Here is a 23,241-nt window from a genome sequence, read left to right as displayed (position 1 = left end):
CAAAACTTCTGTAAGATCAGGAAATTTGCATTTCTGACAAGCTCACCGAGGCACTGACTTGAAACTCAACTGTGTAAATCCATTTAATGTCCTACTATTTAAGAATGAGATTGGTTAAAACAAAAACAAAAGGACCTTTCTCTATTCTCTAAGTGAAGTCGCTCAGTCGTGTCCAACTCTTTGAGACCCCATGGACTATAACCTACCAGGCTTCTCCGTCCATGGGATTTTCCAGGCAAGAATACTGGAGGGGGTTGCCACTTCCTTCTCCAGGGGATCTTCCCGACCCAGGGATCGAACCCAGGTCTCCCGCATTGCAGGCAGATTCTTTACCCTCTGAGCCACCAGGGAAGCCACTATTTAAGAATGAGATTGGTTAAAACAAAAACAAAAGGACCTTTCTCTATTCTCCTGAATTGAACATAAGTAGTGTTTTTTGGTGTGTGTCTAAAAAAGTTTAGGAGACAGTAATATTGACTATAATACCATCCTCAAAAGCAATACCTCAAAGTAAATTTTCACTTTTTAGATAAAGCTTTAGGATAGTGTAGTTCTTAACCAAGGATTAATAATCAACTAATTAGTCTTCACTCAGTATTGCAGTCCACACACAATTTATTCAGCAATAGAACAGAAGAGAACGTCAATCATGACAGACATAAGGCAGATATAGGGTAGATCTCTGGGGTACATTCTTTATACAGACTAACAAATGACTTTTAACAACATGTGGCAGGCATGATTTGTTGCATACCAACAGCCATTCATTCCTCACTTCTTCCTAGAAGAGCCCTGATTTTATTAGGGGAGACAATGTGTCCTACCCAGGCAATGTCAACTCCATTCCCCTCTGTCAGGTTTCCAGGCTCCCTTGTGAATCAAGGATGTAAGGGAAAATCCCTGATGTAATGAGATGTAAGGAAAAATCTGAGGGACTTTTGAGAGAAAGATTTTCTTCCCAAATAAAAAACAGAGACTTCAAAGGACAAAGGTTTTTGCTCCCTACTTCCAGTCTTTGAGAGAGATTGAAATGTCTGGAGCAGCAACAAGCTATATTGTACTCACTGAGAAAACCGTGAGGACAAAAAGCCAATACAATAAGGATCCCAGAGGGGAAAGACAGAAAGAACCTGGGACCTTGAGAACATCGTTGAGTTGCTACATAAGCAATGGATTATTTAGCATCTTAAGTGGAATTTTTAAATTGTTAAGTGGACTCTGAGATGTTTTCAGCTGCTTTTTCCAAGTTTCTTAACTCAAACTCTGGTTCCATGATTCTTATGAACAAGTGAAGGCCAGAATGAGGCCAATGTCAGGTGAGTCCTTCTTAGTTCCAAGAAAAATGCTTCCCCTAAACTGTTCATTATCTATATGGAGTCAAGTTTGATAACTCCTTCTGTCACTTAGCTCCTAACACAGGTACTTTTCCATTTCCAGAGGAGGACATTCTAAGTTCAGTCACCACAAAGACAGGATAGTCTTTGCTTATGTAGAGCCAAGTAACTAGATAGTGGCATTTCTGCATATTATTCTGTAACTTATATAGGTGTTGCCTGACTGAATGTGGTTTCTCTGACAGTGACCAGTTAATAATGTCAAAGCCACACTGAGGATAAACCAAATAGAGCCAATGATGAATGTCTGGTTAGATATGAATGAATCTTATATATATATATAGTTATCACTGATTAATATATAAGAGGTGGAATTTAGAACAATATAGATTCTTATTAAATGTCTAATTGTTTTACTGGAATAATCTAGAATTCAGCTACAAGGATGCTTTCCCACAAAAGTTATTACTAGAATATAATTAAAGTACACACAGTATGAGGCTTCTCCTCAGGATTACCTTGTCATAATAACATCAATGATTAGGCTGTGGAGATTTTTAGGAGGAGCAAGCTAATTCCAAAACATAGGAAATATGGATTAGTCAGGTTCCAGAGGAACAGTCTGGCTTGGACTACTAATTAAATTCATGCTGAACAAGAGATGCATAGACCCTGGAAGCAGATCCAACAATTTAAGCAGTTTCCCAAAGCAGTGACAGTCTGAATCAGATTTAAAAAGGAGTCATTTTTCCATCTTCCTTGGGCTACTAGTACAAAAATCCTCTAGAGTCTCCAAGATCTTGACTGTTTAAGAAGTTATTTGCTTTGGCCAAGTTTTTTGTTTAAGGTTTTGTCTGTCCTCGTCAGGATTAACTGTAGTGCAGGGTTAAAACCAGCAACTCTAGAATCATGTATTCTTTTTCTAACCAGTGGAGGACCCAGAAGAAATGGGTGGCAAGCTTTTTCAAAGGTCCACCTGGTAAGATTTTGAGGAGCCCACTCAAGTGGGAAAGACCAAGGAAGAACAAGGCTTCTATTAGCAGGATTATCAGGATAACACTCAGGGCAATAATCAGCTCTGTTAATACGGTCTAAGAAGACTTGGTAACATTCATTCTCAACCAGTTCAGTTTGGTACAACCAATGCCCTAGTTCTAAACTAGGGAACCACTGCTGCCCACAGTCAGGGCAATGTGAATTATCTGAGAACATTGGGACCTGGAGAGACAACACAGAAAGCAAATGTAACAGTAAGAGGCAACAATGATAATAAAGAGAGACACCCAAGTAACCAGACCTATTACAATTTTGGTTTAGCACTTTCTGAGTCCAACCACCATTACTTGGAGAGGGTAAAAGCTGGCTTGCACCTCCGTGCAATTCTTCAAGATTTCGTTGTCTATTTTTCACTCACTTGTAGCCAGTCTCCAAACTCAGGGACTGATCCAGTCTATGTTATCAGTCACTACTAGCAGCACAGATGTCACAACAGCTCCTTTAAATCTCAGCTTCTTAAGAAAAGACAGGGTTCTAGTCTAAGTTACTTTTTCTTGTGTGTTATCAGCTGGTGGTATTTGCAGAGGCACTTGGCTTACTCTGCTTTGCTGGTAAGTTATTATGTCTGTTTGGTGAAACAGAAGCTGACAGTCCAATGAGTCTTTGGTGGGTGCTGTCACTCTTGCCGCTGTAATACAAGTACCCAAGTCTTAAGGCCTTAGCACTTTATAGCGATGTAGAGGGGTCAGGAAAACTTGGCAGTGTCCTCTTGAGCGTGGATCCAATGAAGTCTTTCTTGGGAGGACCTTAATCAGGACCCAGTCACAGGGAAGTAGCTGCTGCTGAGTTGGTTGAACGGTTCTGGGAATGCTTCACATACCTGTAAATAATAAAACTTCAGACAACTCATATGGGCTTTGAGTTGCTCATAATATCATTAGAAACATGCATTTGGAAATCATTTGGGTCAGTCAAGGTGCATAAGAATTGTCTCATGGGATTCCCCATGACAACTTTACATGGGTTCAAACCAACTTATCTTTTGGGAGTTATTCTTATGCTCGACTGGGCAACAGGGAAGATTCTAGTTCATTTAAGATTTGTACTAGTCTCATTTATTTTTTAGGACTATGTATTTATTTTTCCTACTCCTTTTGCACTCTGGGAATAATACGGTCTGTATAATCATATACATGGTAAAACTTTGATACTTCTTTTATCTGTCTTCCATGAAATGGGTGCCATATATATAGTATTACCATAATGAGTGGGATGTTAACAATGGTGACAGTCTTCTAAAACAGACTTCAATGCAAGGAAAACCTTACAAAATTATTAGATAATATTCTTAACAACCAAGCATAGAACGTTGGGTGAAATCCTTTTGAAGGCTGGAAACGAAACCATAAGGGACATGCCTCACTGCCCACATCGTCTTTATAGGCTTATTATACACATTTAAGTTTAAGCCAATTAAGGCCCAGTCCCGAACTATTCTTGGGACATATATAGTAAATCAGTTGGGATTAAGAGACACTTTCACCATCTTTCACTCCTTCATGACCTTTAAATGTAACAAGTAAACAAGGTGGGGAAAAGTAGGATGTGCTGAACAGTAGATAGCCACCTACAGTGTGCCACAGATCATCAGAATATAGCCTGCCTTTCTCCGGCAATTTTTTTGTGATTGAGGCCTGATTCTGTGAGAGCACTAAGGAACACTGGGGAAGATGGGTGTCCCATTTACACAGGGTTAAAATGTATAAAGATAGAGCCTGAAAAGCAGAGGCAGTTATAGCCTTAGCTGTGATCAGCCAAAGCATTTTCCTTACAGACTATCAACAGTAGCTGTGATTCTCATTTTTAAAATGGCAACTTTAAAAGATAACTGAAGAGCCACCTCTGACAGGGCTGCAACATGGAGCGAATATTTTGGTGGGGGCTCCAGATGGGGTGAGACAGAACCAGAGTCGATACACTGATGTGTTTTATGAGGTTAGGTGACAATGTGTGAAGGCTACCAATCCAGCCTCTCAGGCAAGAGTGAACACAAAATAGGATTTCTGACCTTTGTGGTGACAACACAGGGTACAGCAGATCGCCCTGAGGGTCTGCTGTCAGGAGCCACTATAGTAGAAGTTTCACTTGCTGAATCAGGAAATCTTGGGTACATGAAAGAGATGATGAATAAAACCCACATTACTGTGGGGTTTAACACAGAAGTTAGTGGTAAAGTTATATGACTAAGTTTGATGTTGAAAAGATATAGAATTTTGGAATTTTTAGAGTAAAAAGGGGAAACTCAATTAAAACCACAAGATACCATATTTCATTTCCACCAGACTGGCAAAAATTAACAAGTTTGACAATGTGGGCTCTATACACCCTAGGCAAGACCTCCCCTCCACCATGACTCCACATCTCTGTATAGCAGAGTCAAGAAGTCCTAAAGCTCCAAATGCTCAGAATAAATCCACCCTTCTCCCAACCTTCGTTTCTCCAACTTCAAGAGTTAAGAAAGCACTAGAGCTCCAAGTGCTTATATGTTAAGCGCTTAACTTCTATGCAGAGTACATGATGAGAAACGCTGGGCTGGATGAAGCACAAGCTGGAATCAAGACTGCTAGGAGAATATCAATAAACTCAGATATGCAGATGACACCACCCCTAGGGCAGAAAGCGAAGAAGAACTAAAGAGCCTCTTGATGAAAGTAAAAGAGGAGAGTGAAAAAGTTGGCTTAAAACTCAACATTCAGAAAACTACTAAGATCATGGCATCTGGTCCCATCACTTCATGGCAAATAGATGGGGAAACAATGAAAACAGTGAGACACTTTATTTTTGGGGGCTTCAAAATCACTGCAGATGGTGAACGAAGCCATGAAATTAAAAGACGCTTACTCCTTGAAAGAAAAGTTATGACTAACCTAGACAGCATATTAAAAAGCAGTGCCATTACTTTACCAACAAAGGTCCGTCTAGTCAAAGCTATGGTTTTTCCGGTAGTCACGTATGGATGTGAGAGTTGATTATAAAGAAAGCTGAGTGCCAAAGAATTGATACTTTTGAACTGTGGTATTGGAGAAGACTCTTGAGAGTCCCTTGGACTGCAAGGAGATCAAACCAGTCAATCCTAAAGGAAATCAGTCCTTAATATTCATTGGAAGGACTGATGCCGAAGCTAAAACTCCAACAGTTTGGCCACCTGATGTGAAGAGCTGACTCACTGGAAAAGACCCCGATGCTGGGAAAGATTGAAGGCGGGAGGAGAAGGGGATGACAGAGGATGAGATGGTTGGATGGCATTACTGACTCAATGGACATGAGTTTGAGTAAACTCTGGGAGTTGGTGATGGGCAGGGAGGCCTGGCGTGCTGCAGTCCATGGGCTCGCAAAGAGTCAGACACGACTGAGCAACTGAACTGAACTGAGAGCTCCAAGTATTCCTAAACCAAGAGAACTCTAGTGTTCCATGTGTTCCAGACAAAACCGACCCTCCCTTGGTCCTCAAGCCTCTACAGGTAAGCAGGGAGTTAAAAGGGGGCTACAAAGCACTAAATGCTCAGAACAAGATCACGTACTACCAGCCTCCTAACTCATTCCCAGCCTTATCACCGGAAGAGTGAAGAGGCCTTCCCCAAAATACTCCTGGCAAGATTCTCAAACCTTCCCGCTTCTCGCCCCCACAACTTCACTACCATTATCTGCTTGAAAATATGAGGACCACCTAATCCCATCAAACCTGTACCTCTGTTTATGTCAATCACCACATGGAGCCCAAAGCTTCCTGATTATACTTCATCGCCTTAGTCTCTAATCTCCTATGGCTCTGAGCACAGTGAGACAATATTCCCTCTCCTTCTTTACTATTCCTCCCCATAAAACATGTACCATTTTGATATATTAAATATATATCAGAGAACATAGAGTAACTAGAATTCTTATACCCGAATGACAGGAACATAAATTAGTATAACCATTTTGGGCAGTATCTAATAAAGCTGAGAATGTGCGTTTCCTATAACTCAGTAACTCCACTCTTAGGTAACTACCCTAGAGAAAATTACATGTTTATTTAAAAACATGAATTAAAATATTCATGGTAGTTCTCTGTATAATAGCAAAACAACAGCTAAAATGTCCACAAACAGTAGAATGGCTAAAAAACCCTGACATTCTTATAAAAAGCATACACTCACTCTCTCTTATGTAATAGTTTCCATTTACATAGTTTCAATATATTGCTTAGGAATAAATATGCAATAAAGCTAAAAAAGAAAAGATAAGCACAAGGACAATTACTACCTTTGATAGGAGAGGGAAGAAGATGGGGTCAGGAAAGGCATGCAGAGTATTTCAAAGATAATTATAAACATTTTTTCTTTGAATGGTTGGAGGTACATGAATGGTCACAGTATCACAAATCCTAACAATTTACATAACCTCTATTTGGTATTTTATTTTTTTTCTATTTCTATCTTCATTTTTGTATTTTAAATAATTTTTACTAGAGTACAGTTGATTTACAAGGTTAAGTTTCTGCCGTACGCAAAGTGAATCAGTTATACTTAAATATATATCCACTCTTTAGAGCAGAGCAAAAATAGGAGTGGGCTAGAACAACAGATTAATAGGCAAAACCAAACTTTCACACTGTGGACAAGATCAGCAGCAATTATTCTGTTCAGAGGCAAGGTGGGTGACTGAGGAAGAGGAACCCTATAGAAAGACACAGAGCTGTGTCTGCAAGCAACTATCTCTTTCTAAAAACAAGGTAAAAGAAAATATAATATTGTAAATCAACTATTTGTTGTTGTTCAGTCACTCAGTCATGTCTGACTCTTTGCGACCCCACAGACTATAGCCCGCCAGGCTCCTCTGTCCATGAGATTCTCCAAGAAAGAATACTGGAGTGGGTTGCCATGCTCTCCTCCTGGGGATCTCCCCAATCCAGGGATCTAAGCCAGGTCTCCTGCATTGCAGGTGGATTCTTTATTGTCTGAGTAACCAGGGAAGCCCAAGAATATTAGGAGTGGGTAGCCTATCCCGTCTCCAGAGGATCCTCCCGACCCAGGAATCAACAGGGTCTCCTGCATTGAAGGCGGATTCTTTACCAGCTGAGCTACTTGGGAAGCCCTACCTAATGTTAATTAATGGAATTAATTTCTCCATTAGCTACATAATGGAAAGCAAAGTTTATCTTGGCATATTCTATGAAGGCACGCATCTCTTTGCAGCACTTTGTTTTTTCATATGGTGCCTTTGTGTGTATTAGAAAAGAAGCACTCTCCTTCCAGGCAAGATGAAGCCCAAAGAACCTCGACTGGCCTCACCTGGCCAAGCATTCAACAGTAATCCTCCATCTGTGAAATAATTTTTTTTTCCTGGCCACACAGCACGGCAAGTAGGGATCTTAGTTCTGCACCAAGGAAGCGCCCCCTGCAGTGGAAGCAGGGATCCTCCGCATCCTAATATTCAAACAACCACAGACTATGCAGTACCATACTATTTATCGTTGAAAAAATCTGCATGTAAGTTGACCCACACAATTCAAACTGGGTTGTTCAAAAGTCAACTGTACACACATTTTGATTCCCAAAGGAACCTGAAATGGTTCAGAACCATTGAGCAGGAATGGCTCCTAATCATTTCAATATCAAAGGCAATTTTTATTCGTAGGCTCCCCCCTCAGATCTCACTTTGGAAGGATGCCAGAACTACCACCATTCTTGTAATGATGTCATTTTCACATTTTATTAATTAGATATGTAACTCTGCCAGTCAGAACTTCTAATAAAACAAGTAAAAAACCAGTGTTAATAGCCCTGGTTTAGAAATTTTCAATACTTTAAATCAGAGATAATATTCAAAGCACCTGTAACAAAGTTGGAAAGACTGAGACATTCTGGATTTGTTTCCTTTCTCAACACCACTAGCTTAAGTCAGAAGTGGTTGATTTGAGGTGAATATATGATAACCATTTTCACATGCATGCACAGTCACTTGTGACCCTTTGTGATCCCTATGGACTATAGCCCACCAGGCTTCTCTGTCCATGGAATTCTCCAGGCAAGAATACTGAAGTGGGTTGCCATTTCCTACTCTAGGGGATCTTTCAGACCCAGAGATCAAACCCACATCTTTACCACTGTGCATCATTAGGCTTGTAGAAATGCTGAAAGTACCCAGGGAACAACCGGTACTCGACTGATTATTGTATTAAGTTACTGAGGAAACCACCATGTACTAGGCACAATGCTAAATATTATAAATACAAAGAGGAAAAAACCTTACAGAACTTCTAGATGTCCAGGGAATCCAGAGTGGAATCAATGCTTTAGGTAAAGGTCTTATAAGGGCTTTTGAAAGTTAAGTCGCTCAGTCATGTCTGACTCTTTGCGACCCCACGGACTGTAGCCTATCAGGATCCTCCGTCCATGGGATTTTCAAGGCAAAAGTACTGGAGGGATTGCCATTTCCTACTTCAGGGGTTCTTCCTGACCCAGGGATTGAACCCAGGTCTCCTGCATTGTAGGCAGATGCTTTTACTGTCTGAGCCACCAGGGTGGGTTTTAAGGGCTTTTAGATGGATATAAAAAGATTACCTATAGAAATCACAGATTATGGAAGGCCCACAGAAGTTGGAATGTTTTTATTTTCAAGAACCTTCCAGCCAACAATAGTGAGCAAAAAACAAAGTTTAAAAGGCTTCTTTACCACATAAACTCTATACAGTCATGCTATATAAGTGGGGGATTCAATCCAGGATCACCCAGAGATACCAAAACACACGGAGGGATGAACACTCCAGTCCCTTATATAAAACGGCATAGGATTTCATATAACTTATGCACATCTCAAGATTACTTATAATACCTTATACAAAGTAAATTCTAAGTAAATAGCTGCCAGAGCACAGCAAGTTCAAGTTTTGCTTTTTGGAACTTTCTGGAATTTTTTTTCACAAATATTTTCTATTCATGGTTGGTTGAATCCACAGACATTGGACTTGTAGATACAGAAGACCAACACTACAAAAGAAAAACACAAATCAGATTTTTTTTTTTTTTTTTTTTTACTGCACTGTGAGGCTTAGTTCCCCAACCAAAACAACCTGGGCCATGGCAGTGAATGTGCCCAGTTCTAACCCTGGACTACCAGGGATCTCCCTAAGTCAAAATTTTTGTGTGTGAGATGTTTTCTGCAGCTTTATTAGAGGAAAATTTAGAAAACAGCACTTTAACATCAAAATAGAAAATGCAGTTCTATTTAAACCAGTGAAATTTACATCTACTAAAAAATGGCAGCTCAATATATATTAAATAATCATCTCTAAATATTGTGAGTCTATATCAAGAATCACTATTTCCTGAATGCATGTTAGTTAGACAGCTTAAATCTGCCTTTGATAGACAAAAACCACCTTATTCTTTTTAGGCTGCATAATATGTTTCAGATTGAGTAGAGTTGGGGCGACTTCTCCAGGCAAATATATCAGTTCAGCCAAGTCCTCATATAATACATAAAACTAAAAGACAGACACAGAAAAAAATACAAATGCTCTAAATTTTCTTGAGTCTCCATTTTAAATATTTTCTTACATGGAATATTTTATTCTAAAGTTAATCAATAATCAAAACTATTTTTTGTATGAGACAGCTTCTCTACAAGTCTCAAGCGTGTGTGCTCTGTCATGTCTGACTCTTTGTGACTCCATGGGCTATAGCCCATGAGGCTCCTTTATCCATGGAATTAACTGGCAAGAACAGTGGCGTGGGTTGCCATTTCCTACTCCAGGGTATCTTCCCCTATAAGTCTCACATATAAAGTGAAATCTCAAAAGCTTCTTATTTCATTAAACAGTTCTAAATTTAGATGTTGAGAGTTAAGAAGTAAGGCTTCCCAGGTAAAGTGGTAAAGAATCTGCCTGCCAATGCAGGAGATGCAAGAGGTGCCTCAATCCCAGGGTTGGGAAGATCCCTTGGAGGAAGAAATGCAACCCGCTCCAGTATTCTTGCCTGAAAAATTCCATGGACAGAGGAGCCTGGTGGGCTACATTTCAAGGGGTCCCAAAGAGTCGAATACGACTGAGCAACTGAGCACACACAGCACAGATTAAAAAGTATGAAAAAAAAGAATTCCTCTTCTTTTTAAATTCACATAATCTAAAATAATTCTTTGCTTAAAATATATTATGAAAATACATGCTCCTGAAAGAAGTTTTCAGTCTGTTGTGTGAGGAATTACCTTTAATTTGGCAAAGTCTTGAGATCAGAGAGAAGGCACACTCCGGCACTATTTGGCACACACACTATTCCTCTTCGAAAGAAGATAAGCTGAACAAAAAATATCCTGAGTTGCACAGGAATTGACACAAAGAGAATTCCCCTGGTGGTCCAGAGGTTAGGACTCTGAGTTCTTAATGCCGAGGACCAGGGTTCAATCCCTGGTTGGGGAACTAAGATCCCACAAGCCTCGAGAGGTACAGTCCAAAAAAAAAAAGTGAAGAACTGACAAACTTAACAGGTGTGTTTGTGCATTCCTGGCATTCCACAAAGGGGAACAACTGGTTTAGACACTTACTGGTGCATTTCAATCTACTTTGCCCTAATGGACACAAGTCCATGGTTCAAATTCTGTCTACAGTTTCAATTTAACACACTGGGAGCCAAACTTTTAAAAGTTAATTCGTAGTTTTCAATAGTGAGACCTAGTAGTGCTAAGGTTACGTATTTCTGAATTTGTACCAGCAATTTGGGCTTCCCTGGTGGACCAGTGATGAAGAATCCACCTGCCAATGCGGGAGACTCAGGTTGGATCCCTGGGTCAGGAAGATCCCCTAGAGAAGGAAAAGGCAACCCACTCCAGTATTCTTGCTTGGAGAATTCCATGGACAGAGGAACCTGGCAAGCTCGTCCATGGAATCCCAAAAGAGTTGGACTAACTGAACACCAACCAACACCACGCATGTCTGTGTTGAAAACTAAGTACCTAACTAAGTCTTGCCCACTCCTCTGTACCATATCCACTGTCATAATAAGTTAGGATTACTATGACCACAAATTAAAGTTATTTCCCAGTGTTTTCCCTAGGTAGTACTTATCCGATATTTTTAAAAGGCAAGTTGAGAAAGTACTAAACACTAAAAATAAAAAGCAATCCACTTACTTCCCTAGGGAACTGTTTCTTTTCAAGGGCCTGGAGCAGTTCAGATATATACCTTCCTTGAGTACAGAAGTCTTCTTTTCCTTCTTACCCTTCGTTCTGCTCCCTCCCAACTCCGCTGATTTGTATCTCAGGTTTAGGATGACTTATGTAGAGGCAAAAAGCAAAGGTTCAGAGAGTTTGCTATGATTCCAACAGTGGGCAGCACAACTGATTCCCAGTGTCAGTTCAACTCCACTGATCATCTTTAGTATCTACATGAAGCCAGCACGTTTTTAATAAACATTTTATTTTGAGCTAATTTTGTATCTATTATAAAACCAAGACATTAACATGAAGTCAATTAACTACAGACTGTTAGAATTCTGCCAGTTTCTCCACTAATGTTCCTTTTCTGTTCAATGGTTCAATCTGGGATCCCTCATTGCATTTAGTTGTTTATTCTCCTGAGTCTCCAATCTGTGACAGTTTCTGTCATTATCTTTTGTGACTTTTCCTGGTCTTTGCAACCTTGATATTTATGAAAAATATCAGTTGGTTATTTTGTAGAATGTCCCTCAATTTGTGTTTATAATGTTTTCCCATGAGTAGAAAAGAAGGCACTGGCACCCCACTCCAGTACTCTTGCCTGGAAAACCCTATGGACCGAGGAGCCTGGTAGGTTGCAGTCCATGGGGTCGCTAAGAATCGGACACGACTGAGTGACTTCACTTCCACTTTTCACTTTCATGCATTGGAGAAGGAAATGGCAACCCACCCCAGTGTTCTTGCCTGGAGGATCCCAGGGATGGGAGCCTGGTAGGCTGCTGTCTATGGAGTTGCACAGAGTCAGACACGACTCAAGCGACTGAGTAGCAGCAGCAGCATGAGTAGAAAGATAAAGAGGTTATGCATTTTGGGCAAGAATAATACCAAAGAAATGATGTATTTCTAAGTGCATCACATCACTGGGTTCATGATATCCATAAGCCTTATTTCTGTGGAGATTTTAACCTTGGTCAGTTGGTTATCATGGTATCGCCACTGTCAAGTTACTAATAATTATCTTGGGGAGACACTCTGAGACTGCGCAAATAGCCTGTATTTCCTCAAACTTTCACCTACCAGCATTACAGGTACATTTTGTTTGCAATAATTACTATGCTGCTGTTTTGCGTAATAGTGATTTTCTATTTCCTTCTTGCCATGTTTGTTTATTGGAATTCTTCTATAAGAAAGAGCTGTCCCTTCTTGAATCCTATTTATGTACTCCGCTATGTCAGTATGGACTTGTGGCCACTTATTCTATGAGTTAAAATCCAGTACTACCATTATGCATTCTATTACGCAAGTTGTTCCAACTTTGGCAATCAGGAGCTCCTTCAAGTCACTCTTGTGTCTTTTCAACGAGCTCCCAAACCATTTTGAGCATCTCCTTAATTTCCAGCACCACAAAATGTTTCAGGCTCCTCTTATATTTTCCCTGCCCATGCCCTAGATTCAAGAGCTTCCCTCCCCCCCAAAAAAGTTCTGGTTCCTTTTATTAGAGGATAGTGTTTTAAAACAGGAGCTGGGTGCTCAATGCTACTGAGGTTTCACTATCAGGCCAACAATTTGGACAACCACCACTAATACTTGTTTCCTTACTGAACTCATTAGCTGGAAATCATTAGCATCACCTGGGCATTTATTAGAAATGTAAACTCTTGGGCCCCACCCTAGACTGATTAGACCAGAAACTTTGAGGATGTACAGGAATCTGTGTTAAGAGGCTCACCAGATGAGTCTGATGCTCCTTATAAAGTTTAAAAAACACTTATAAACACTGTTTTAGTGAAGAAAAGGTAGCTCTCTTTCACTAGAAACCCTGTATTTACTTTATGATATTTATCTCTAATAAAAAAAAAGGGAAATTTTAGTCTTAATAACTTGTCTGGTATATAAATCATATTTTTTACTACCACAACTATTAAAACTATAGGTGAATGCCTCAACTGTGAAGACACTAAACACCTCCCTACTCCTGTTTTTTTTTTTACATGTGGTGGTCATGGTTGTTGTAAGGTACAAATACTGTTTGTTGTTTTTATACAAAGAAGTTGTAAGTCAGCCTCCAGGATCATCTCCTGCATACACATACAACTTGACATCCATATAGTGAATCTATAAATAGGAAAGACTGGCAGCACAGTCCCCTCAAGTCAGACTGCCTAGGCCTGAATGACTACTCCAGCACCTGACTTGGTGAACTCTTCCCTGTTTCTCTGATTTTCTTAATAACCACAAAATAGAATAACACTACCTACATGAAAGAAGCATTATGAGTGTTAAAGAGACAATGTGCAGTCCTTACCACAAAATAAGTCTCAGAAAATGTTTATTATTAGTCTAACTAAGTGAAAGTGCAACTAGACAGTTACTTTTCGGACTGAAGAAAACAAGTGGAAACTGTGCTCAAGGAAAGTTCTGCTCTTTCATCGCTAGTAGATCAGAGAGGCAGAACCAGAAAGCTCTATTTGTATAATTAAGACAAAACCTTCAGAAGTTTACAAACTAATGTCTTAAACTTGCCTATCTGCAAAAATGTTATTTACATTATGTATATCCATGAACGGATGCTAAAGAAGAGTATATAAAAATTAAAAATTTTTGATTTGTTGAGGTAGTGGAATTACAGGTAAAGTTTCCTCCACTCTATTTTGATTATCAGAACCATATGCCACTTATTTTAATATTAGTAAAGAGAAAATTAGCCCAATTGGCAATAACTGTTTCCACTTAGGTTCTTAAACTATCCCATTTAATGTTCCGAACAACTCTAAATCTCTGCTTTCATGGACTCAGAGTGATAAAGTAACCTGCCCAAGTTACAAAGTGACAGGACAGGAATTTAAATTCAGCTGTGACTCCAAAGTCTATGCTCATAACCAATGTGGGAGCCATCTTTCTTTACTCACAAGTGCTTAATCTGCTGTCCAAAACCTACGATAAAGTATAATCAGTGTACTGAATTATCTCTTGCTGGGCACAATAGTCATAAAATATTGACTAGCAATGAAATTTTAACACAATTAAATTTCTAAATGCAAAATGAGAAACAGCATAAAGCATACCAAGCTTCTCTGAGCAAACTTTCCTTCAGGAAATTCAAGTTTCACTTCAGAGGAATGTGGATTATCATTCAGCTTTCAAAACTACTTCCACGGCAAAGATAGATTACATACAAGGCACTGTATATTATTAAAATACCCAATAACCCCCAAATAATTAGATAAATTCTTTTTACTTTATTTGTGAATTACAGACGCTCTCAGGCTAGTATTATCTCTACATAAGTTAAAAAAAAACAAGTGAAATACTGCTTAAATGAGTCACTTATGGTTACGTGATAAACCAGAAGCAAAACTGGTAATCAAGTTCTGGACTCTGCGTTCAGTATAAAAAATATTGCTGAGGAGAGGCTTTCAAAGTTTTCAAAGCAAAAGCCAGTTTTCCAAACTATTCTAATCCACATAAAAGATTCCAGGAACATTTTCAGTTCCTCTACCATTAAGTTCCTTTTAAAATTATTTTCCACTGGCCAGTTACATACTAATCCTGTGCTTGAAAAACAAAACTGAACTGATAGATATGGAGAACAGTCACAGCCCTAACTCTCAACAAACAGACACAATGAAGGAATCTCTTATAGAGATCCAAAATAAAATGTTTTAGAACCTTAAGAGAGGTAAAATTGAAATAAAAACAGTGTATTGAATCAGATTAAGATAACTGATTTTTGTATCTTGTGTATAAAATCTTTCAATTAAGCACTACTGATTAAGCACTACATTTTTTTTGAAGGGACGAAAAGGGGATAAACTTTCTCACCGGGTATGAAATACAATTGGGAATACATATATAATAATGTAATGAATTGGTAATTGCAGGGTCTCATTAAAACTTCAAACTTCGCTCTTTTTAGCACCATTAAGGCTGATTTTCTTAGTAACCACAAAATAGAATAACACTACCTACATGAAAGAAGCATTATGAGTGTTAAAGAGTGAGGAGTTGGGGAGTGAGGGCGGCCGGGGCACTATCTTACAAGGATGAAGACGACGAATGATGGAATCCAGTCAAACACGGAGGTAAGAGAGTAACCAACACCTGCACTGGTAGATTTCCCGTTTACATTTGAACCTTAGAGGAATTCTACTTCTCGTCTCAAGGTCCAAACCAAACATTTAGTCTCACCTTCCTGTGTTTAATGTTTACGCGATTCTCTTTTTCACTCCAAAACAAAAATATACCTCCAACCTGCTCCGTTTAAGGTTTTTGCGGTAAGGAGGTGGGGGTGGGGAGGGATCTTTTCTGAAAGATATTTAAAAAGAAGGTATCAGATCAAATATTAAAACATGGGAAAGTTGTACACACATTTTACTTACAATGTCTAGCGAGGTTTTAAACCGTCGACTGTCAACGTCAGGAGAGCCTTTCGAGCGTTCTTTCTGCTTCACGATGCGGGGCTGCACCCCTCGGACGCCGCCGAACTGAACGTCGCCCCGTCCCTGCCCACGTGATGGCGACCTCCGCGGGGAGGGTAGGCGCCCGCGGAATGCTGGGACTGGTAGGCGCCGGCCCCTCCTCCTCCTCCCCCAGGCGTCACCCCCGGCTCCACTCCCCCGGCCAGCCGGCGGCGGGGCGGGAAGCTGGAGGCGTGGGGAGTGCAGGGACAGAACCGCAAAGCCTCCCAGCGTTCTCGCAGTCGCGCTGCTCTCTGACCCGAAGGCAGACATCTCTGCAACATATTGGAGGGCCCTGGAGTTGGTGAATGGCCAGAGAAGCCTGGCGCAGCCCTTGGGGCCGCAAAGAGTCGGACACGACTGAGCGACGGAACTGAACTGAACTGAGCCCTTAAAAAGACCTAAAGCTCACAGGCTTGAGGAACCAATGGAACTTACGCAGTGAGCGGCACTAGCCAACGATAATGGCAAGCACCAGTCAGGCATGATTTGGAAACCGACTGCCACCTTTATGAGGTGCGTGCCCCCATGTTAAATGCGGACAACGCTACATACATACCTCATAAGGTGGTTGTGAGTAAATGAGATAATGAACAAAAGTGTCGGCTAAATGGATAAAAGATCTGTTTTCTTGATCTATTAATTTCATAAAAATGAAAATTGAGAGATGGAAAGCAGTTTACCCAAGAACACATAATTGGTTAAGGGCAACTGTCAAGTCAGTCTAAAAGTCCTGTTCCTGAACTAGGCCATTCAAGACAACAGAGAAGAAATCTGCTCATATAAATCTCACTTCCCCTTTCCTAATTTTTTCCTATAAAACTCCTGACCAACGTACTATTTTACTTACATTGATTTTTATCTGACTCCCATAGAATATACAATCCTAGAAAGAAAAGAGGGTTGTCTTTGGTCTAGTCTTCTCTGCTATATCCCCAGCACCTAGAATAGAGTTTACCTAGTACACAGCACCGGAGAAGGCAATGGCACCCCACTCCAGTACTCTTGCCCGGAAAATCCCACGGACGGAGGAGCCTGGTGGGCTGCAGTCCATGGGGTCTCGAAGAGTCGCACGCGACACTGAGCGACTTCCCTTTCACTTTTCACTTTCATGCACTGGAGAAGGAAATGGCAACCCACTCCAGTGTTCTTGCCTGGAGAATCCCAGGGACAGGGGAGCCTGGTGGGCTGCCGTCTATGGGGTCACACAAAGTCGGACACGACTGAAGTGACTTAGCAGCAGTAGCGACAGCAGTACATAGCACAAGCTCAAAATTTTATTGGGTTAATGATTCTTCATGTAAATAACTTATTTTTTTGGTGTCTTCAATCATCCTTTTTTGGCAGAAGTTGCAGGATTTGGGAACATTTTTAGATGTTTAATTGCAATTTCGAATTTAACAAAGAATAAGTGGAAGGCCATTTATTGTTGTCACTTCATTTCCAGCAAGACATTTTCATTTATATTGTCTTCAAAATATTTTTTCTATTACTTGTGAGAATGGGGAATAAATGCAGCTGGCTATTATGTCTTTACTTCCTCTTATTTAATATTTTAATCTTTTTATTAAAAATAACAATGTTACCTTTTTCTACTAAGATATAACCCCACAGTTATTCTTCTGACCAAAACTGTGAACACTATGTACAATGAATTGATAAATGCTTTCTCACTACATAACAGGATTTCTGCTTACCCTGAACTAAACACTCCAGGAGACAGTGGAGGACAGAGGAGCCTGGCTGCTGGAGTCCATGGGGTTGCAAAGAGTCAGACATGACTTAGCAACAGAACAGCAAACAAAAAACTCATGTACAAAAATTATCTTATTAAAATAGCTGCTTTACTTAGAAATCCAGTGTCAAGAACATTAGATTTCTAGACTGAGGCCTAATAGGTATTTAAATTAATGCCAATATATAATTGGCATTATAATTTTGTATATATCTGTCTTCCCTAATATATGGCAAATTCCCTCAGGGTGAAAAATACTCTTAATTGAATTCATATACTTATTAAGTATCTATTCTGTTTCAACACAGACGTTTAATAAATACATGAATTAATGAGTCTATTCTTTGTTCTCGGAGAAGGCAATGGCACCCCATTCCAGTACTCTTGCTTGGAAAATCCCATGGACGGAGGAGCCTGTTAGGCTGCAATCCATGGGGTCGCTGACAGTCGGACACTCGATAACAGTTGGACACTGAGTGACTTCACTTTCACTTTTCACTTTCATGCACTGGAGAAGGAAATGGCAGCCCACTCCAGTGTTGTTGCCTGGAGAATCCCAGGGACGGGGGAGCCTGGTGGGCTGCCGTCTATGGGGTTGCACAGAGTCGGACACAACTCAAGTGACTTAGCGTAGCATAGCATAGCATTCTTTGTTCTAATCATTTCTTCTCTTGTTCTCTTTCGATTCATTGAATTCCTCCACAGATCTCAAACTCCCACAATAACTGTTTAACATTCAGAGTTCATGCTTCCTCTTGGTATTAGCAGTCCAGCAGTTCCCTTATGATATTAGTGGAGTCTACCGTCTCTATAATGTCACTTCTTTTGTGCCACCCTTGGGTTTGGAAAACATCTACAGCAGAATATCTGGTTCGACAAGGGTTTAGCTTTACCTCACAGTTGGTAATGAAAGTTGGTTATTTGTCAGGTTGCTAAGTGTGGGAGGCACGTATGGCAGAGCTAGGATTATGTACCCTTATTACCTAGACAAAAGAGGGAAAACCCTAAAAAAATGTATGTTTTAATGCTAAAGTTACTATTCCTCTGATCCTGCGTAAGCTCATGATTTTGAAAACCATTCCTAAGTTCTTCAAGCATTTTTAATTACAAGATGACACAGGTGGTGCTAGTGGTAAAGAACCTGCCTGCCAATGCAGGAGACATAGACATGCAGCTTCAATCCCTGGGTCGGGAAGATTCCCTGGAGGAGGGCATGGCAACCCACTCCAGTATTCTTGCCTGGAGAATCCCATGGACAGAGGACCTGGTGGGGTACAGTCTGTGGGCCTGCAGTCTGGGACAGGACTGAAGCAAATTAGCAGCAACAATACATGTACTAATGTATTGAATCTCCTGTCTTTTTAATACATCCCCCCAAATCTGTTTAACAATCTGTATCCAAGTTTCTATAAAGTTAACTGTCCTCATAACTGTTTTAAAGAGCTTAATATTTGTATCAATATTACCACTATAATATGAATTTTATTAATACTACTTGTATAGTTTTATATCCTTTAATCTATTATATCCTTTATTATATCCTTGAATCTATTATATCTTTTCATCTATTACAGTACTTTTCCTGTTACATATTAATAGAGTAATATAATAGGTACCTTATAAAGCACTAGTTAAAACCAGTAAAAGCCAGATATTAATCAAGTATCAACACTTCTCAGCATTTTGTCAGAGAAAAGTCTCACAAATTTTCCAAATATACTAACTCAGGCTGACAAGGGAGAACATGCTTTTAATTTTCCCTAAAAGATTCTTTAAAAAGTAGCATCTCTCATGTTGCTATTCCTTCAGTTTCTTTGGCTATATTGTATATAATTTAAAAAAAAACAAAACAGAAAACTAAACGAGAGCTTCCATCAAGCAAAAACCTAGGTGATTCTAAAGCATGTAATTACTCGTGTCTGTGACCAAATTTATGGACTATTAGTGAAAACACGACATCATTAAGATTTCATTAAAATGAAATATGTACCCAGTTTGGACAATGAGTTGCTCAAAAACATTCTAAAGTGATTTTAAATACTTGAAAGAGTAAACACGTTTGTGGCTCAGCTGGTAAAGAATATGCCCACAATACGGGAGACCTAGGTTCGAATCCTGATTGGGAAGATCCCCTGGAGAAGGGAAAGACTAACTCTAGTACTCTGGCCTGGAGAATTCCACGGACTGTACACCATGGGGTCCCAAAGAGTCGGACATGACTGAGCGACTTTCACTTCACTTCAAAATTTTCAGGCCCATTCACTGTAACTGCTATCCAAACTGCAAATTTTTAAGTCTAGTCACTAAAATCAATTACAGAAAATCGTCCGAGAAGGGTGTGTGTATGTGAAGGCAAGATTAACCGATTTTTCAATAACATTCCCTCAGTGTGTCTAACTTTAGATATTTGCAGATTTTCCACACAGAAGTGAAACAAATGGCTTTGTCATGCTTTCTTATTCAGTAAACTAAACGCAGAAAAAACCCTGTATCAAATGCAGTGTATCAAGTCATGCTCAGAATCAAAGTGAAAATAATGGATCACAACTGAAAATTACAGTGCTGTCTTTAATCAAAGTATTTGTTGATTTCTCACTGTCCATAACACAGCACTAACAAAGTCTCTGAACAGTGTTGCTGAAGTACAGCCTTTATACGAAATCAGGAGTAATACTGGTTGCTGCGTACGTTTTGTAAATGGAAATCCACCCAGGTAAGCCTGTAGATGCGATTTCGTACACTCAACGAGACTTTTAAAACCTAAAACTGGTAAACTGCCTTCCCAAGGAACTTGAAACTAAAATTTTCTCCAGGGAAAGATGACACCTGCGAATATGTCTTATCAGCCCTGCAAAGGGACACTTGGAAAGGTACGGCGAAGGCAGGAGTCGATCAAAAAGGCTGCGGGAAAACTGCGCAACAGCCTGGGGCTGAGGAGCGAAACCTCCACCCGCGTTTCACTCCGCCTTTCCCAGCTACGCTGTGCTGGGGGCCCGACCCAGCGCCTCTTGCGAGCAGGCAGCAGTTGCCAGGAGCAGCTGGACTGTGGACCGGCAATTTGCCCAGCCACTTGTCCCTTCTCCGTCTTCCCTCCCTCCCTCCCCGAAGGCCGAGGACAGCGACGCCTCCTCGCTCTTCTCCTCCTCTTTAGTGCCTTCAGCCAGGAGGCGGGAGTGACCCGCGGCAGCTGACCCAGCACAGGCACTGCCTCTCCCACAGCCCTCGGAGCACACCATGGGCCCAGAGGCCGGTTTGCAGCACAGCAGCGACGACGCAGGCGGCAGCCCCGGCGACGCTCAACTGCCTCCCTGACCGCCGACACCACCGCCCTTCACTCCCGAAAAACGATCGCCACCAACGGCAGGAGACTCTTAAGGGCACCGCAAAACACCTTCGCGATCGACTCAAGCTACGTCAACAACTATGGCAGGCGAGGGGCAGCGGGCGGAGCCGGAGAGAGAAGGATGGGCGCTGTACGTCACGCCCAGGGCTCCGCTACGGGAGGGAAGGCCCCGGCTCGCCCCTCAAAATGGCGGCAGCGGTGACGTGCCTGCGTACGGAACTCCTACGCCGTCGCGCCACGGCCGGCGGGAAGTGAGGTTCTCAGAAGAGCCGCCCGAAGTGTACGGCGACTTCGAACCCCGGGCGGCCAAAGAAAAGGCCCGGGTGGGAAGACAGATTCCGCTAGAAGGGTTCCGGCCCGATTCGGCGAAAGAGGAAGTGAGAGAAAGCGCCTATTACCTTCGGTCTCGGCAGCGAAGGCAGCCCCGACTCCACGAAGCCGAGGAGATGCAGACGCGGAGAGCCACTCTCCTCCAGCAGCAGCCGCACTCGCCGCCGCCTCCGCTACGACCCTCTCCGGTTACGACCAGAAGAGGATTACGGGACTCCCATTCATCCGAAGGTGAGACAGTCGGAGGTAACAGTGTCAGCCGCGAGTCAGGGAGGGAGTGCCGTGGGCGGGTACGCGTGAAGGGTGTGCGCTCCCTGGGCGGGCGTGTGCCTGCCTTGAGCTCATCCCCTCTGAGCTTCTCCGGGATGGACGTGAGCCCCCTCCTCCGGGCCGCCCCGTCGGCTGGCGGGAAAGTGGCAGGGCGGGGGGGCCGGAAGGAAAGGCGGTCGTGCGTAGTGACCTGAGCAGAGTCGAGGAGCCGCGTGCTTCCCTGGGCATCAATTTAGAGGTGTCAGGAAATTGCCTGTTTTCTGCAGGCCTGCACTTCGGGGCGGCGAGTTAGGCAAAAGGCAGGACACTGAATCACTCAGAGTTCAGTTTCACATCGGTTTCAAATTGGTTGTCTCTACCCTGCGGATGTTTCTGCCTAAGCCACTTCCATTTCCTCCTTTAACTCCGAGACCAGAAGTCCTTCAATGAGATTTTTGGTCCTCCTCTAACCTTCCAGTCTTTCCCGGTCACTATCCAGGGGGGGAGAAAGGAAGGGGAATTTCGTGAGTGGCCGTTTTGAGGACTAGCGTAGTTGATGAATTGATTTGAGATCCCACCCACATGTTTACACTGAAATGGGGTCAAGGCAGTCATCCTGAACCTGAAGCTTCCCAGTGTGTGATAAACTTGAACTGATCGATCTTTCTCTAGTGTGGTGGTCTCTGCCAGAAATTCGCATATTGGGGACCATCAGTGTAACCTAAGTAGTTAAGTAGTAGCGTGACAAAGCAAGACTTTAATTAGTTTTCATCTAAATGGGCCACAGGGTTACTGAGAAAGTGATTGTGTAGTCTTAGGAAAGGCACAGATGAATCAACGCCGGTAATGCATCCTTTGCCACACTGCCCCTTCTTCCCCATCTAACACTGAGTCACAGATGGAGTTTCATGTTGGCTCCAGGTAGGGCACCTGTGAGGTAAAACCAAGGGGTTTGAATCATAATGGGATTACGTAGTTGGTGATAGACCATTGGTGGATACGATGAAGAGGAGGTGGATTTTCAATTTAGAGCTGGGTAATAGACTGCACATTGCCTGCTGATGCCTAAAATGTGGACACAGTAGAAGTGTTGATGATTTTGGAAATTATGTTAAAGATATGTGAGTTACTGTTGGGAGTAGCAATGCAAGACCGTTTAACCCCTATACATGTTTTATCTCTCTTTTAAGGTTATAAACTTGTGAAGACAAAGATCCTACATATATATTTGAGGGACCATGTTATATTTCAGTGTTGATCTTCTTTCTATATCTCCAATAGCTAGAAGAATGCTTTGGAAGGCAAAGGGAATATGCTAAGTTGTATTGACTCTTCCACACAGGCCGGTGCAATTGTATAAGCTAGTTTTTTTTTTTTAAAAAAACACACAAAGGATTTACTTCTATTTTTAGTAAATCTATGAGAATCTACACGTTTTTCAGTCTTCCTCTTTAGTCCATCTTTTAAATTTTCTAGAGTAATATTTCTATATTTATTTTGTAAAGCATCATTGGTGAGTAGTTTATTTTTATGTTGTCCTAAAGAGTAGCTCTTACTAGTTCAATTCCCAGGTTTTGGTAAACCTAATTTTTTGTTGTTTAGTGT

General features: G+C 41.3%; 3 protein-coding genes across 12 annotated transcripts in view; 1 reads left to right on the top strand and 2 right to left on the bottom strand.

The window, feature by feature from the left end:
• LOC147356284 (torsin-1A-interacting protein 2-like) overlaps positions 1-21,803 on the bottom strand; it is a 44,815-nt gene extending 23,012 nt beyond the window's left edge. For 4 of the 6 annotated variants that reach the window (XM_086343556.1, XM_086343555.1, XM_086343553.1 and 1 more), the window contains exon 1: positions 15,902-16,026. The gene's annotated coding sequence lies outside the window, so the exon portion shown is untranslated. Of the gene's footprint in view, positions 1-15,901; positions 16,027-21,455 lie in introns of those variants that run through there. The other 2 variants (XM_086343554.1, XM_086343557.1) reach the window with 2 other exon arrangements.
• On the bottom strand, positions 598-21,595 carry LOC147356285 (torsin-1A-interacting protein 2). The gene is made up of 2 exons (XM_086343559.1): positions 21,456-21,595; positions 598-3,210 (listed from the first exon to the last, which is right to left on the bottom strand). Exon 2 carries the CDS (start codon positions 2,544-2,546, stop codon positions 2,151-2,153), a length of 396 nt encoding a protein of 131 aa, XP_086199685.1. The 5' UTR covers positions 2,547-3,210; positions 21,456-21,595; the 3' UTR covers positions 598-2,150.
• Positions 20,930-23,241, top strand: part of TOR1AIP1 (torsin 1A interacting protein 1) — a 43,985-nt gene continuing 41,673 nt past the window's right edge. For all 5 annotated transcript variants that reach the window (XM_086343550.1, XM_086343548.1, XM_086343549.1 and 2 more), the window contains exon 1: positions 20,930-21,618. In XM_086343550.1, coding sequence (XP_086199676.1) covers positions 21,138-21,618 — 481 coding nt within the window. In that variant the 5' untranslated portion in view covers positions 20,930-21,137. The remainder of the gene's footprint in view (positions 21,619-23,241) is intronic.

Source organism: Bos grunniens, chromosome 16 (genome assembly GCF_055505025.1).
Source record: "Bos grunniens cultivar Pamir isolate PY7600 chromosome 16, Bosgru_T2T1.0, whole genome shotgun sequence".
Taxonomy (NCBI): Eukaryota; Metazoa; Chordata; class Mammalia; order Artiodactyla; family Bovidae; genus Bos; species Bos grunniens.
This window is presented reverse-complemented; position numbering and strand designations above follow the sequence as displayed.